Source organism: Squalius cephalus, assembly GCF_949319135.1.
Source record: "Squalius cephalus genome assembly, chromosome: 2".
NCBI lineage: Eukaryota > Metazoa > Chordata > Actinopteri > Cypriniformes > Leuciscidae > Squalius > Squalius cephalus.
The window spans coordinates 22150461-22167904 of record NC_137123.1 but is presented as its reverse complement, the minus strand read 5'-3'; the positions used below and the strand labels follow the sequence as shown (position 1 = coordinate 22167904).

The window sequence follows — 17444 nt, the reverse complement described above, 5'->3', positions numbered from 1 at the left end:
TCACTAACATAAGCTTTGGTATTAATATTTATTTTGCTTGCTTGTTTTAGATGTTTTTCTTAGTTTTCTATGTGTTTGTGTGTTTTGTAGGGCTCTTTCCCAGGCAACCTGCAGCTGGTGCTGGTACTGAGACCCACAACACTCTTACAGCGGACTCTCTCAGACATCTTATTTAAGTTTAACAAGGATGAGTTTAAAATGAAGGTGCCGGTAAGTACACACACACAGCCTCATGTGTGGGACATGTGGTTAATGAAGAGCGTAATGAATTGGATTATACGCTGATATGAGAGAAGTGGCCTATATTATGAACTGTGTGTGTGTGTGTGTGTGTGTGTGTGTGTGTAGGTGATCATGCTCAGCTCTGTGACTGAGCTCCACAGTTACATCGACCGCACGCAGCTCACGCAGGAACTGGGCGGCACGCAGGAGTACTGCCACGAGAAATGGATTTCACACCGCACCGTGAGTACAGATCCAGTTTCACTACAGTACTGACGGGTGGAACGCAGAAATGAAGAGTGGGGACGGGATTGGTTAGATGTATAAGCCACTCAATGAATGAACGACTGAACAAAAAACTAATTATTTAATGAGTAAATGACATAAGATTACAAAAAATAGCATGAAAGGAAGGAAATGCTATAGCATATAGTGTGCGGTATATGCTGTTTATGGTATACTACTGTATGTGCTATAGTATACTATCCTGCAATAAACTATAGGATGCTATTTGTCACATGACCTCTTATGTAACATGGGTACTGTATGTCAGTGAGGTGTTTGTTGATAATTGCAGAAATACATTACCGTTCTAAAGTTTGGTGATGGTAAGATTTTTTTATGTTTTTGAAAGAAGTCTCTTATTTATGTTATATTTTAAAATGTAATTTATTCCTGTGATCAAAGCTGAATTTTCAGCATCATTCAGTGCCACATGATCCTTCAGAAATCATTCTAATATGATGATGATTATAATTATTATCATGCTGAAAACATTTATTTAAAATAGAAACCTTTTATAACATTATAAATGGTTTTACTGTCACTTTTAATCCATTCAATGCATCCTTGCTGAATAAAAGTATAATTTTTTGGGGGGGCTTTACGTACCCCAAACTTTGAACGGTAGTGTAAATCGGGTAATATGTCATTGATTTACACATGGAATTTTTAATAGATATTAAAAATCATGGTTAAAAATCAGATTACACTGTGAACCAGTATGAACTGGAGAACTTGGCGTCTGTTCAGATGTGTGTGTGTGTGTGTCCTGCCAAACCCTACATTATATGGGGACAAAATGTCCCCACAAAGATGGCAATATCCAAAATCCTTGTCCTTGTGGGGACACTTTTTTTTTTTTGGTCCCCAAGAGGAACTCGGCTTATAAATCATACAAGTGATTTTTTTTATTTTTTTTATTTTTTATGTAAAAATGCAGAAAGTGTTCTCTGATGGGTAGGGTTAGTGTAAGGGGATATAATATACAGTTTGTACAGTATAAAAACCATTATGTCTATGGAAAGTCCCCATAAAACATGAAAAAAACAATGTGTGTGTGTCCTAGTGTATTTATCACTCATGAGATTGAAGGACAAGTTGCATTATGTGATACAGTTCTATGCAGTGTGCTATCACTGAATTCTGTACATGTAGTAAAAGTGGAAATGTTCATCTTCATACTATGCAAATTTAGTAGTAGGATGATAAAATGCAATAGTATTCCAAACACACCTTTGGTCTTGGTTCATCATTATAATGAGGGATTTTAAAAAAAACGAGTCCTCCAGGAGGATGTCGGCCTTCATCTCGAGCAAATGAATTGCAGTTCTTCTCGTTCCATTTGTGGACTTGCTTTTAAGTAATCAGTAATTGATTTTCAGCACATCCGTATTGATCTGTGGCTGCTGTGTTTAAGTACTGTGCACTTGTTTGTAGTGGATGTTTTGTATTTGTTGCACACTCAGCCGTTGGTGATGGTGTGTTTGGGTATCTTGCTGTTATGTGACTGGTGTAGTTTTGCACTGATCCAGCATATGTGACTCTTGGTTTGTGTTGTTGTGCCTGTAGGCCATTGAAGGTTTTGCTCTGATGGTGAAGAAAACAGCACAGACTCTCCAGTCTTTCGGGACAGAGCTGGCAGAGACAGAACTGCCCAATGACGTCGAGGCCACGTCCAACCTTCTAACCATCCACACAGAGAAAAAGGACAAGATGAAGGTCAGAAAACAGAGTACAACTACTAAACATCAGGGTTTATTTATAATGACCAGCTTATTGTACATTATCCTGCTTCAACACAGCTTCTTACAAATATGTAAATAAATGGACATTATTTTTTATTGTGGTATTTATTTTAGTATTTTTTTTATTATTCATTATGTAAAAAGAAAGCAAAATGATACTTGAAGGAGATTGATTGCATTTTGCGTGTCATTTATTTTATGTTTTGTCATATATAATATATTCAGTATTGGGCATAGTCTTTGACAAGGGGTCCAGTAAGATCATTAATAATTTAACATGGATTATTCACATGGCCATAAGCTATAAACAAACCTTAAGTTTACATAAATAATTCATGGTCATCATTCGGACTGAATAGCATGTTTATTTTGTGTGTGTGTGTGTGTGTGTGTGTGCAGGATGACTTGAGGATCGCTCTCTGTCAGGGAGGACGTTTGCTGGAGAGCATCAATGAGCCGCTGGTGAAAGATCCAGATTACACCATGAACCAGGATGAACTGGAGAATCTGGCTACTGTTCAGAGGTGTGTGTGTGTGTGTGTGTGTGTGTGTGTGTGAGAGAGAGAGAGAGAGATACCATCTACTGTGCTGGAATGCAAAAAGGAGAGACCAGAAGGTTACAATCCAGAAGAAGACTGTTGCGTGTCCTTGGGTCAGTTTTCGTCCTTATTAAGCTGTTCTGGTCAGCTGTGCTTTTGCATACACAACAAGACAAGCCACCTGGTGATGATTATACAGCAAATCTACAGACACGCATGCAAAAAGAGCATTAACTTACTGGAAGTCCAGCTCTACTCACATGACCTCTCACTGAAGCAGTGTTCTGGGATCTGTGTGTGAGTGTGTTAATATCCACAGGCATCTGCTGTCAGCCTGTATTATCTTGATGTGGCTATATTTGTTTAAAGGGGTCATCGTGTGCCCATTTTCCACAAGTTGGTATGATTCTTTAGGGTCTTCATGTAAAGTTTGTAACATACTTTGGTTAAAATTCCTCAATGGTTGTGTAATATAGGGCTTTGACTCCGAACTTCATTATTCGAATATAATTCGAATATAAAAAAAAAAAAAAAAGATATTCGAACGAATATTAGGCAGCCTTTAATATTCAAACCTGTTATAGGCATTATTTTTTGTAAATGTGTTTGCTTGTAAACGTTGTTTTCAATTCAGACTCTGAGGCTTTTTCACGCCTGGTTAAGTTGTGAATCGCAAGCTCATTAGCAAGGCTATTATTGGTCATCTGGGCTCCTGTAGGTGACGTTAGCATCCTGGTTAGCGCCTATTTTGTATACCAAAACAATGGCCGCGCCAACGCCTACAACAACCACGCCTGACGAGGAGTTTGAAATCACCACTCCTGACAATTTGAAAAGCAACGTGTGGCTCTACTTTGGGTTCCCAAACAAACAGGGAAAAATCAGGAGTAAGGACAAAGTGATGTGTAAAATATGTAGGACCAAACTCACATACCACGCGACGACCAGCAACATGAGAGCCCACCTGTCAACACTACATCCCGGCAAGCTGGAAGAGGAGGAGGGGGAGGGATCGGGGGTGAGAATAAAATTATATAAGAATAAAATATTATTAATAAATATCCAAATATATTTGAATATTAATATTAATAAACAAACAAACTTCAAATATGATTTTTGGGCAAAAGTCAAAGCCCTAGTGTAAAACAACACCGTTTTTACCTCCTCAAAAACAGCTCTGTTCACAGCGACCCGTTTTGGTGCTTGTCTCTTTAAATGATAATGAGCAACTGCTCACCCCACCCCTCTCTCCCATAGGGGGTGTCGACACAAGACTCTAAAGTGCTGCCTTGGCGGACAGTATACAAATGGCTGAGGGCGGAAATATGCTAAACGGGTAATATGCTAATGCAGGACAGTCCGTCAGTGGTCGTCATATTGCTCAGAAAATCCAAACGGCTTGATTAATGAGACTGTTTAGGCTTTTTGAGGATTAAAAGGATTTGAGTGAATGGATTTTTTTCATTGTATGGTGGTTGTCCACACACTGCAAAGACACATTTATATGCAAACACCATATAAAAGTTAATTTTGCATCCGATGACCCCTTTAAGGTTTTTATCATACAGATTCAGATTTCAGAGCTATGATAGTGGGCATGATTTTTATGACTTTGGAAGCTACTGTCTCTTTTGGTTTCAGAACAGTTTGGCTACTGTTCACTGTATGTTTTTAATGTATGGTAAAAAGCAGCTTGGAAGAATTCTTCTCTTTCTTTCTATAGGTTGCTTGGTCAATTAGATGAGACTGAAACAGCATTTGATGATTTTTGGGACAAACATCAGACCAAGTTAGAGCAATGTCTGCAACTGCGGCATTTTGAGCAGGACTTCAGGGAGGTGAGCTACACTGACTGGTTCATCTGTATCACTTAAACATGTTTTCAGTAGAGATGCATTGTTTTTTTTATTATTATTTATTTATTTGCAACATTTCAGATTTTTAGGTTTTTCATCTAATATTTAGATGTGGATAGAGTAAGGGAATAGAATATACAGTTTACAGTATAAAAACCATTACGCCTATGGACTGTGTGTGAGCAGTAGTTGTAATGTGTTCATCTGTGTTGTAGGTTAGAGCTCATTTAGACCTGGTGTATGAAAGACTATCAGGCTTCTCGGAAGTAGGAATAAGCCCCGCCCACGCTGAACATATCCTGAAAGAGCTGACCAATCATGAAGAAAGAGCTTGTGTAAGTATTAACCTGCTGTCAAATTCATTTCTTTTTTTTTCCCGATGATATGACACTATTATTCAGATACAACATAGTACTGCAAAAAATCTATTACAGATCAAATAAATTCTTCCCTTCATTTCTATCCAGACCCAACGCACATTCATTTGTCCTTATAATGTTCTACTGTGTGTAGATACACGCATATGGTCTTATAAAGCATGTAAATTCCACCTTCCTTAATGAAATCGCTGAGCGCGGCACTTTGAGACCCTTTCAGAAATCACCCACATGTCCTCATCCTGCGGAGAGAAGAGGGGGGTGTTCGACCCAGTGTGATAAATCACCCATCACTACACTGGAATTATTCTGCTGACACAGGGGCATTGTGGGAGTTCTGGGTGGCCACAAAGAAAACTTGATTTTTATGTTCACCCATAGATTGACTGACTAATAAAATGTCCAAAAAAAAAAAAATTCAGCAATTTCATTGCTGCCATGGTTACTTTATAAAAAAAATATATAAATATTTACATGCCATTCAAAAGGTTGGGTCTGTAAGATTTGTTTTATTGTTTTAGAAAGATGTATCTTATGCTCACCAAGGCTGCATTTTGTTTAATCACAAATTTAGTAAAAACACTGTCAAATATTGAAAAATGTTGTAAACTATTTAATGTTTATGCCTAATATTTTTGTGGAAACCATGATATATATATATTTTTTAGGGTTCTTTATTGAATAGAAAGCTCAAAAGAACAGCATTTGTATGAAATTTAAATCATCATAATCTTTTGTTACATTAAATAACTATACTGTCATTAGAAATGTGCTATTTACTCTTATATTTGACCAATTTCATGTGTCCTGCTATTATTATTATTATTATTTATAAATTGTATTAAAAAAATGTTTCTCTCCGTCTGTAGGAGGTGTTGGACCGGGCTCTGTCTCTAGCGTGTGATGCAGATGTGCTGATCGAAGCGTCTCATTACGCTGTGGATTCCATCCTGCCCAAATGCTCTGAGCTGCGGGTTGTGTGTGAGGAGATCAGCGGTGTGCTGAACGACAAGAAAGCTCACCTGCTCAAAGCCATGGAGCTACACCAGTCTCTGGAGAAGGTACTAGGCCCACCCTATGATTCCTTCATCAGAGCTGTGCAAGACCCCTCTAAAATAGTCTACGAGAGAACTTTATTCCTGTGCTGACTTATTTCCATTTGAAACTAGAAGTTGGAGCAGGACATATCAAATGGACATTGCTAAATAGCTAATAGCCTTTAGTTTAGGTCACAGTATCTATTTATAATTTAGGCTTTGTCAACTTTTAGGAATAGATTACAAATGGTCTCAGAGCTAACAGACATGGACTAAAAGCTCTTTTTCTTCTCCCGTCACTCTCAGGCCTCTAAATGGTGTGATGATGGGATCTACCTGCTGGCGTCTCAGCCTGTGGATAAGTGTCAATCACAGGATGGGGCGGAGTCAGCGCTGCAGGAGATTGAGCGTTACCTGGATACAGCCAATCAGCACAAGCTGACAGATTTGAGTGCGATTTGGAGGGACTATGAGTCAGTGCTCACTCAAGACTTCAGGGTAAAAGACAAAAAAACATAACTGAGCCATAGCACGTGTGGATAGATTTTTATTTATACGTGTATTGGTTGTTTAAATGTTATGGAGAATATGGAAATTATTAGTCAAATGTCTTGTCAAGTTTAAGTTGAATGAATATTTCCTCTGTGCTCAAACAGGATCAGGTGGACAAAGTGTTTCAGAAGCAGCTGTCCATGCAGGAAGTTTTCGAGAAGAGGAGGGTCAGTCTTAAGAAGTTAGCAGCCAAACTGACACGACCCGTGCAGCCCGTCGCCCCGCGTCCTGAGGCCATCATCAAATCACCCATCTTGTCTCCAGGTTAATCCCCTAAACGTGACTTTTTGTGTGTCGGGTTGGGTTTCCCAGAAACGTGTCACTGTTTCTAGGTCCAAATGCTCCATCAGATGCCAAAAGCAAACAACACGCGTCGCTAATATACATTCACGGTGTGCTGAAACACTATATAAAAACAGGTTCCTAACCTTTATCTCCATACTCTTTTAAAAAATAAATAAAGGTTCTTTAAAGGGATAAAGAACCATTAACATCCACAGAACCTTTTTCAAAAAAAGTCATTTGGTTTATGAGGACACAGGAAGACATGTTTACATTGTAATACCCATGTCATTACACACACACACACACACACACACACACACACACACACACACACACATTCCTTGTCACTTATTTTACTCTTCTGCCATCTAGTGTTCATAAACTGCAGGGATCATTGCCACAAAAAAAGAATATTGTTAAATTTTATGCATGTTTTTTTTACCCCAGCGCATAGGGAGAAGACTATAGAGGGTGATATCATCAATGGAAACTGCAGAAAAGTAGGTATCTTATCTCTAGGAAAGTGCTTTTTTAAGCAGTAATCTTTATAATACTGCTTTGATATTGATAAATGAAGCAACAGTGGCTGCACTGCTCACTTAATCATTTGTTGCACTTGAATATTAAGTGAACAGATTTTTTATTTTTATTTTAATTGTATAAATTAATTGTTTATTCTCAATTTTTACAGATGTTCGCAACCTTAGCAGTTTAAAAATGAACAAATGTCGAGTTAGTTTGAGTGGATTTGAACGTTGAGCTAAAAATATGTGCGATTTAATAAAATGACAGAATTGGTATGAACACATTTTCAAGACACTGTATGCGTGTTATATACGTAGAAATCAATGCATGGTTGTTTATGTTTGCAGGGAGAGATGCTCTTACAGAATGACGGTAGCAGACACCCGTCCGTCTCTGATGAAGAGGAGAACTTTGCTGTGCTTAGACGGTCAGTCGGGGCGACTTAAAAGGAAAGTGAGCTATTGTGTGTCATTTTCTATTTGTCTGATTATCTGTCGAATGTCCGTCCACTACAGGCATGTGATGAACGAGCTGTTGGAGACGGAGAGAGCGTATGTGGAGGAGCTGCTGTGTGTGCTGGAGGTGAGTTACACTGACACCTTTCACCACTAGAGGTCAGATCAATGTATGTTTTAAAGTCGGCATGAAACAGAAGTTGCAATCGTCTTTTTTTTTTCCTATTGTGACGTATATCCAAGTAAAACAGCTTCTCGAACGAGAACATTTTTTATTTTGTCCATGGGGAATTGATTGGCTTGGAGTGGTTTGCTATTGGTGGATCTCATTTGAGTGACAGGTTGCCCCGCCCTCGTGCCAGTAAACGCATCATCAGAGAAGAGAAGATGCTGCAATAGGCAGGGGAAGCTGTTTTGATGAAAGATTACAAGGGCACATAAAAAAAATAAAAAAAAGCAATATTCCATGAAAAAATAAGAATTGTCAAATTTGATTTCATGGTGACTTTAATAACTTTTAGCGCATTTGACTTGACCAAATGATTTTGTGTTTAGGGTTATGCAGCAGAAATGGACAATCCAGCCATGGCTCATCTCATCCCCAACACGCTGCTTCACAAGAAGGATATCCTCTTTGGCAATATGCCTGAGATATACCAGTTCCACAAGAAGTGAGTTGAACCTTCTCTGTCTCCGTTTGAGCTTCCACTTGTGTGGTGTTATAAAGCTAAAGTGCCTCTTATCCTCTCTATATTTTAGGACTTTTCTTCGTGAACTGGAGACGTACACAGTCTATCCTGAGCTTGTGGGCCGGTGTTTCTTGGAGAGAGTGAGTCTGATGTCACATCTTGTGCTGTTCTGATTTATTACATGATTAAATGGATTTTTCAAATGTCTCATTCATGTTTTGTTAGATGATGGATCTGGAGATATATGAGAAGTACTGTCAGAACAAGCCTCGCTCCGAGTCTCTGTGGAGACAGTGCTCTGACTGCGCTTTCTTCCAGGTCATCTTCCATTGCAAGAAACTACAGACACCATTAAGCCACGTTACATAAAAGCACATCTTTTTTTCTATAATCCAAAGGGTCATATTATAGAGCGTCATATCTAATATTTTAGGAATACAATATATAGGACCTTACATACACTACTGTTAAATGGTTTTGGATTTTTTTCAATGTTTTGAAAGAAGTCTCTTCTGCTCACCAAGGCTACATTTATTTGATCAAAAATACAGTATAGACAGTAATATTGTAAAATATTATTACGATTTAAAATCTAACTGTTTTCCATTTGAATATATTTTAAAATGTAATTTATTCCTGTGATGTAAAGCTGAATTTCTTCAGTCTATATATATATATATATATATATATATATATATATATATATATATATATATATATATATATATATATATATATATATATATACACACACATATATACATATATACACATATACATATATACACACATTTCTTTAAAAAAAGATTTACTGCCCCAAACTTAAAATTTATTATTATTATTACTGTTTCATAAATAATACTGTACTATAATAGTTTAATAGTAATATTTATACAATAATCATCATCATAAACTATATTCATAGTAAAGAAAAATAAAGAATTTTTGTATGCTATTTTCAGGAGTGTCAAAAGAAACTGGAGCATAAGCTTGGTTTGGACTCGTACCTGCTCAAGCCTGTGCAGAGAATAACCAAATACCAGCTTTTACTCAAGGTAAACTAGACCCAGACCCAAATATATAATTCCTACATTTGCACCTCTGTCTGGTAACCTCATGTGGTTCATGTGTGTTTATATCAGGAACTGTTGAAGTACAGTAAAGGCTGTGACGGTGAGGAAGACCTGCAGGAGGCGCTCTCATCTATTCTAGGCATCCTCAAAGCTGTGAATGACTCCATGCACCTTATCGCCATCACTGGATATGAAGTAAGGACGCGTTTTATTTAATGTGCAGATTGAATGAAAAAGGTCATCCCCTTTGGAGTCGTTGTTGACCCTTGACCTGTGTTTCCAGGGCAACCTCAGCGATCTGGGCCGCTTGATGATGCAGGGGTCGTTCAGCGTGTGGACGGAGCATAAGAAGGGTCACGCGAAAGTGAAAGACCTGGCACGCTTCAAGCCCATGCAGAGACACCTCTTCCTGCACGAGAAATCTCTGCTCTTCTGTAAGAAACGAGAGGAGAACGGAGAAGGCTATGAAAAAGCCCCGTCATACAGCTTCAAACACTCACTCAACGTAAGTCCCGAATGCCAAAGGAGTTTAAGACAGAATATTAAAGTAGTTCGTTTTCATTTATTACTTCTCTGACATGGAAATCAGCAAATCAAGGGAAGATGTATCATTCTTAGTGTAATCTAACCAAGAAAAAGAAGAAATGCTCATGTAATCTGCATGTTTAATTTGTGTTTTGTCTTGTGTAAATAAAGGTTAATGAAGATAAGCACATTTACGGGGAATATCAGGTTTCTGTACGAGACTGATTATGTTCATATCTTGTCCTCTGTTAGATGAGTGCTGTAGGCATTACTGAAAATGCAAAAGGAGACAACAAAAAGTTTGAGATCTGGTGTAATTCTCGAGAGGAGGTGTATATCGTACAGGTAAACTCTTTTGTCCTTGTAAAAATATCCTATGTCTATTTAAATAGCATTGAATGTATATAATCTAATCTATAATCCTGTCACTCACCTTTCCGGTCATTTTATTGTTTATTTTCAGGCGCCAACACCAGAAATCAAAACGGCATGGGTGAATGAGATCCGGAAGGTTCTAACGGGGCAACTAAAGGCTTGCCGAGGTGAGAGACGCCGTGCCTTACTCTTTCTTTTTATTATTTAGCAAGGACACATTCATTTGATCAAAAGTGACAGTTAAGACAATTATACATTTCTATTTCAAATAAACCCTCTATTTATCAACAAATCCTGAAAAATATAAAGCGGCACAACTGTTAGAATATCAACACAGAAATAATTATAAGAAATGTTTCTTGAGCAGCAAATCAGATTTCTGAAGGATCATGTGACACTGAAGTCTGGTGTAATGATGCTGAAAATTCAGCTTTGCATCACAGGAATAAATTACGCTTTAAAATATATTCACATAGAAACGGTTATGTTAAATTGTAATAATATTTCACAATTTTACTGTATTTTTGATCAAATAAATGCAGCTTTGGTGAGCATAAGAGAACATTACCAACATCATACCGACCCCAAGATTTTGAACGGTAGAGTATATAGAAATGACACACTTCACGTTATCAGCACGTTATGTTTGTAGTTGTCTAATACTGTTGTGTTGTTGTGTTTCAGAGGCGAGGCAGCAAAAGAGCTCAGATCCGTTAACTCCCACCAGCAGCAGTCTAACCCTGAGCCCCTTCAAAACCAACCCAAAGACCCTCAAGAAGGGAGAAGAGAAGAAAACTGAGCCCACAGCAACAGATCCCAGTACGCCTGCCTTACTCAAAAATAACGACAAGGTCAAAGGTCAGTCAGCCCTTCACAACATGCACAACATAAACATGAAAATCGAAATCACGTAGGTACTACATTTGAATTTACTCCGCGACCATTAAAAAAGTACACTCTATATATTATGAATATGGGTCTACATCCGCCATGTTGTTACTGTCACGTGACCTACCGGCGTCAGTCGCATCGTTTCACTTCCAATTATAAATCCCTCACGGGATAGTAATGTGTCCATCGAACACACACTTCAGAATCTTGGCGGAAGGAGTACAGTAGATCATCTGTGGACTTTTCACCTACTGTTTTTAGAATACCGTGTGTTCGGACATACTGCTTTTTTAGCGGACTGTTTTTCACATTCTATATAGTAGGGAAGTTTTCGATTTCGGACACAGCGTCTGTGTGTACGCATTTTCAGAATCTGTGAAACTAACCCCAGACTGACGTTTCCCTAAATCTATCCCACAATTCAGAATTGCTGCTGTCTTTCCTCTTGCTGCTTAGACTGTGAATTTCTGTGATAAATTTCTTTGTGACCCCCCTGGTGTTTCTTTTTTTTCCTAGTTTTTTTTTTATTTTCTGACTAAACCTGTAACGGCCTTGATTATTTCCCCCTCCTCTTTCTTTCTTTCTCTCTGTCTCTGTGGAGAATAGACGAGACTGTCACCAGTCCCAACTCTGAGAGAGCTGCAGTGGCTAAAAAACGTTTTACACTGCAGGGCTTCAGTAACCTCAAGAGCCAAAAAGGTACATGGTCACGGGCAATACATTTACAACAGGGTCACTGCATATTGATAAGACAATCTGAAAATCATTATGACATGTTTAGCAGAAATGTCTTAGTTAAAATGTTGAGTATATATATATATATTATTCTAACTACGATACATTTGAAAACAAATAGTTTAGTGACATTGGATAAATGGAAAATATTTAACCTGGAATGAGTACTAAGCTTTGGCTTGAACCTCACTGCAGAGTTTATAGCAGCCTCTGGTGGCAAAAGCCTCACACTACCAATGGCCATCTCTCTCTGCCCTCCAGGTACACTGCAGTCTCAGGAGACACTAGACTCTAGTGTAGAGACCAGAGTCTAGTTTAACGTCAGAGTTCAAGCTAATAACATTAGAATTTAGAACTATCATTACTTTAATGCTCTTTACTGTGCCTTAACCAGGTGTGACACAACTTGTTTCCAGGAAAAATAATTTGTCCACACCAAAACCGAACTATTTTATGTTATTTATTTATTTTATTTTTTGGACCAGTTAAATTTCCCTGGGTTCACTGGTAGGGCCTAAACCCTACCCTAGGCATTATACAACTTTATTTCCAGGAAAAATAATTTGTCCACAACAAAACAATTAAAAAAATATATATTTAATTTAAAAAATTTTTTTTTTCCTTCCCTGGTTTCACTGTGGTAGGGCATCAACCATGTGCGACAACTTTATTTCCAGGAACAAGAATTTGTCCACACCTAAACTGAAAATTCTTTGCGATTTTAAATGTTTTACTTCATTTATAAGAATTTGTCCACACTGAAACTGAAAATGCTATATGAATTTTATGGGAGTGGGATTTTGAACCAATTCAATTTTCCTGGGTTCACTGTAACAGGGCTAACCAGCACAAAACTGGGAAAAAAAGCATCTTTTATCAGATGTTGTTTTGTCACATCACAAATGGTTAGGGCACAGTGTGTTCATACTTTAGTGTACATGCTACTTTAGAGGCTTTCACCCTGTAGAACAGCCACACTTTTCTTCATAATATATAAGAGTCTTTCCTTTAACCCTGTTATAGGCTTTCTCTTTCTTCTTTCCTGATTATTTGTCCTCTTATCCTTTTCTTTCTCCTTTCTCGCTCCTTGCTTTGGCTGCCAGGATCATCCCCCCCTAGTCCTGATCACAAAACTAAAAGACATGAGATTAAGAGTGATCCTACACCGTTTGGCTTCAGAGGTACACTGTCCCATTAAAAACTCCCAGCATTCCCTCGTCCAACATCAGCCATGACCAGTGTCCTGTGCTCCCAAGTCTTTGTTTTATCATATTATGTGGTTTCCACATTTTATTTCACCTTCATATATTAGGTTTCACCATCTTTCATACATCAGCCTGAAGTAATAGTAAACTAAAACGCTTCAATATTAGGTGTTAAGCATTCACAATCCAAACTGACTTTAGTTCTGCATATCCCACCAACAAAAGCGATCTGTGGTGTTTGGTAAATCGATGGAGTCTTTGAAATCTTATCGGCTGCCTCTCCCTTAGACGCAGGTCCCCACATCTCTCTTACCCGAGTGAGATGGATGAGCACTTCTAGTCTGTTGCAGACTAAAAGGAGAGGTAACTGGATGCCTGGTGTGGGAATGAACTTTATCGTCTTTATTGCTCTCTCACAGCGAACTTCCAAACAGACAAACACTAACCACAGGGTGTGATATTATTGCACTGTAATTGGTGGTTTGCAGGATAAATCACAGTGATAAATGGCATCTCTGATATAACTGCTCAATAAATTACTATTGTAAATCTAAAATGCTCTTTACCATGGGAGAATGTGAATCCAGCCCAGTTCATATCGTATAACAGCAGAGAGAAAAATGATCTGATAATCGCTTTCTATTTACCCTACTCTCTTTTAAAAAAATGAATCCACTGAAATTGAATCATCATCATTATTTATTTACACTCATGTCATTTCAAACCTGTATAAAGAAGAATTATTTCACAATTTACTGGTTGGTGTTTTCCATGCATTTACATTGAGGACTAAAGGGTTCAAGCTTCAAAAACAAAGCATAAGCACCATAAAAGTATTATAGACGTGGGCGTTATTCACTGACAATCTTTTCCTCCGGTGAGATTTTAACTTGAAAATCATTGCAATCAGATCTTTGATTCAGTGAACTGAACTTGAGAACCAGTCCGATTCACGAATGAATCATTCAGACTGGTTTGTGAACCAAATCAATTACAAGATCCAACTTAAAAGAATGATTCATTCACAAATTAGACTGATAACTACAGTATTTCTCTCATGAAGATTTCAGTGAATAAGTAGTTTTCGACTTGTTCTTCAGGCAAAGCTGTCATGTGATTTCATAAGATTTTGGCATGTGCCTATATTTATACTTTTGCCCACCTTATGAAGTTTTAAAACTTAAAGTTTCCGTTTGTTGTAATTGCATGGAAAAGATCTTTCTGTATTCCACAAAACAAAAAGCCAAACAGGTTTGGAACGACATGAGGGTGAGTAAATGATGACAGAATGTTCATTTCTGGTTGAACTATTCCTTTAAATACTGTGTTTTTACTGTCGATTTACGGGTATCCTTTAAATAGTACATTTATAAGCCAAAAGATGTCAATTTTTGCAAGAAAATCAACTTGCACTTCCCTTGGTGTGGAAAGACTTGAGTGTAACGCTGCATGAGTGTCTGGTTTGGGTTCCTGTCTGCTGGTTTGCGGTGCTAGTTCTGGATTCACTTTTACAATTCTGAAACCACAGATCCGTTTCTACCAAACACTCTTCCGGGCTCCATGATTATCCACTGATTCAGATCTAAAAATGTTTATGTATCTCTCCATAAACATGTTTTGAATGATTTGCGAATGTGTCATATGCCGCCCTCACAGTCATAAAACACAAACAGCTGTTAGCTCAGTTCCTGGACCTGTTCCTCTTTTTAAATGGATTATGAGATAGAGGCTCTGGCTCCGTTTCAGAACCTAGTGTGCTGCCTACATAGGCATCACATGCACACTCCCAATGCAAAATATGTTCTGAAACTTAGGAAGTGTGATTATTACTTCATACATCTTTCACATCAATTCCATAATACATTGTGACAAGCTCAGTGAAAACATCCATCCAAGATGGTGAATTTGGTTAAAGAAATGACAACTATATGATTAAACAAATTTACAATTAGTGTAATAACTGTTTTGTTGTTAGCTTAGCAACATGCTAATGGCAAACTCTATAGAGGTTATGTGTTGACGTCACTTCCTCGCCAGAAACCGCCCCTCAGCCGGACTGAGTGGCAAAACTCAGTGGCAGAACGTTGCGACGTTCGTCTGTTATAGGACAACTTAGATTGAATAAACGAGCAGACACTGATTAGCTATTTGATCGCCTAAATTAAAAAAAAAAAAAATATATATATATATATATATATATATATATATATATATATTTGTGTAGTGTTCAATGTTGTTATCGATAGAGATACGCGGATGGGGTATTATTTCATCCGCAACCGCATCACAAAACTCATCATCCGCACCAACGTTTTTTGACCAAATTTGAAAGCCGCACCCGCTGATTGTTTTGCGGTCTATGGACGATGCAGTGCTCTGCTGATGCGAGCCGCAAGAAAGCCCTTGTCTGTTCTAGAAAGGATGCAGCAAAGATATTTAATGGTAATGTATGAGGCATAGGCCTACGCTGAGTTTCATTCATTTATGATAAGATGCGCTCTAGTTCACAATGCAATGCAAGTGAATGCGGCGCACCGGCGCCTCCATGTCACGGTTATTATATTGTCATTTGCTTTTTATTTAATACATGCAATTGGTTGATGAAACATTTATTAAAATTAAGATACAATTTGTACAAAACTAAATTCGCTTTAAAGAAAGGCTTTTAACAATGCAATGCAAGTGAATGCGGCGCACCGGCGCCTCCATGTCACGGTTATTATATTGTCATTTGCTTTTTATTTATTAAATACATGCAATTGGTTGATGAAACATTTATTAAAATTAATATACAATTTATACAAAACGAAATTCGCTTTAAAGAAAGGCTTTCTACAAAGAAATACTTAATACTTAAGTGGTAAAAATCATGTCTGACGATTTACAAAACAAAACTTGCGTTGGTACTTGGCAAAGAAAGAATCAAATACAGTTGGAAACGACATAGACCATTAATGACACAGACTGTTAACAATTGTTTTTAATTAGTGTTTAAACATTCTCTATGATAAAAAATGTTTGTAAAAAATATTTTAATAACACGGTTTTGGCGGTTATAGAGATCTAATGACGGTGTTCAACTATAACCGTCGGTCTCACGGTTATATACTTACCGTCACACCCCTAGTCATATCGTCCAGCTTTAAAACTTGTACAGTATTTTATTGTTTATTTAACAATGTCTGATTATGCAGAATATACAATGGTAAATATTTAATTAATGAGTTGTCATTACAATATATAGGTATGATTGGCACAATCATACCTATCATATTGACACGCAATGATAACTGCAAAATCCATCTTTCGCTGCCTGGAGTCCAGTTGTTTCCATGAATCGCAGCGATCCATTTGCTTCTCTGTTCTGTAGCTTTCGGCTGTCTGTAAAAATATACCTCAGATTTCTTGTCAAATCTAGTTGTCCAGTCAATCGCAAAGCTCTTTCCCGTTTTATATGTGTTTTTCTCAGCATTCACTCTGAAAACAAATGCTGCCGCTCAGTCTTTTTGCCACTCGGTGGGTGTAACCGCAGTCACTCCGGCCGACGTGACGTCACGCGCATAGTTACCCTCTGCTTATGTAGAGTGTTTCAAATCACTCTTAGAAAAAAGTTTCAATTTGGTTCTTAAACTCAATTTTAAAGAATGCGTTACGCCAAAAATATTCTATTTCAGGAGAAATCCCTTAAATTATTGCATAATAGAAATGATTGCATAAGTCTTAAATGATTGCAATAATAAATGTTGATGTTAATTTAATGGGATATTTCAATGTTTTTATACTGATAAATTATTTTTACGAGCTGTTTAATTCATAAAATGTCAAAAAAAAAAAAAAAAAAAAAAAAAAAAAAAAAAAAAAATATATATATATATATATATATATATATATATATATATATATATATATATATATATATATATATATATATATATATATATTATACATGAGTGGACAGCAAACTATGTTTTGAAACTGAGCCAGTCTCTTCTTCATCTTCCACTCACCGTCTATGTGGAGCACCATTTATCCCTCTCTTTCGATGTCTTAACATGATCCAAATTTCACATTGGTTT

At 37.3% G+C, this 17444-nt stretch overlaps 1 protein-coding gene across 9 annotated transcripts in view; it reads left to right on the top strand.

Annotated features, from left to right (window-relative positions):
• Window positions 1-17444, top strand: part of mcf2la (mcf.2 cell line derived transforming sequence-like a) — a 75404-nt gene that overhangs the window by 52659 nt on the left and 5301 nt on the right. For 3 of the 9 annotated variants that reach the window (XM_079861953.1, XM_079861955.1, XM_079861960.1), the window contains 24 exons: window positions 91-210; window positions 349-465; window positions 2074-2223; window positions 2649-2773; window positions 4512-4626; window positions 4860-4979; window positions 5891-6082; window positions 6365-6556; window positions 6715-6874; window positions 7343-7395; window positions 7768-7847; window positions 7936-8002; window positions 8431-8546; window positions 8635-8704; window positions 8790-8882; window positions 9527-9619; window positions 9707-9832; window positions 9921-10142; window positions 10415-10507; window positions 10626-10704; window positions 11222-11395; window positions 12035-12127; window positions 13267-13344; window positions 13657-13731. In XM_079861953.1, the coding sequence (XP_079718079.1) occupies window positions 91-210; window positions 349-465; window positions 2074-2223; window positions 2649-2773; window positions 4512-4626; window positions 4860-4979; window positions 5891-6082; window positions 6365-6556; window positions 6715-6874; window positions 7343-7395; window positions 7768-7847; window positions 7936-8002; window positions 8431-8546; window positions 8635-8704; window positions 8790-8882; window positions 9527-9619; window positions 9707-9832; window positions 9921-10142; window positions 10415-10507; window positions 10626-10704; window positions 11222-11395; window positions 12035-12127; window positions 13267-13344; window positions 13657-13731 (2803 nt within the window). Of the gene's footprint in view, window positions 1-90; window positions 211-348; window positions 466-2073; window positions 2224-2648; window positions 2774-4511; window positions 4627-4859; window positions 4980-5890; window positions 6083-6364; window positions 6557-6714; window positions 6875-7342; window positions 7396-7767; window positions 7848-7935; window positions 8003-8430; window positions 8547-8634; window positions 8705-8789; window positions 8883-9526; window positions 9620-9706; window positions 9833-9920; window positions 10143-10414; window positions 10508-10625; window positions 10705-11221; window positions 11396-12034; window positions 12128-12358; window positions 12425-13266; window positions 13345-13656; window positions 13732-17444 lie in introns of all 9 variants that reach the window. The other 6 variants (XM_079861954.1, XM_079861957.1, XM_079861958.1 and 3 more) reach the window with 4 other exon arrangements.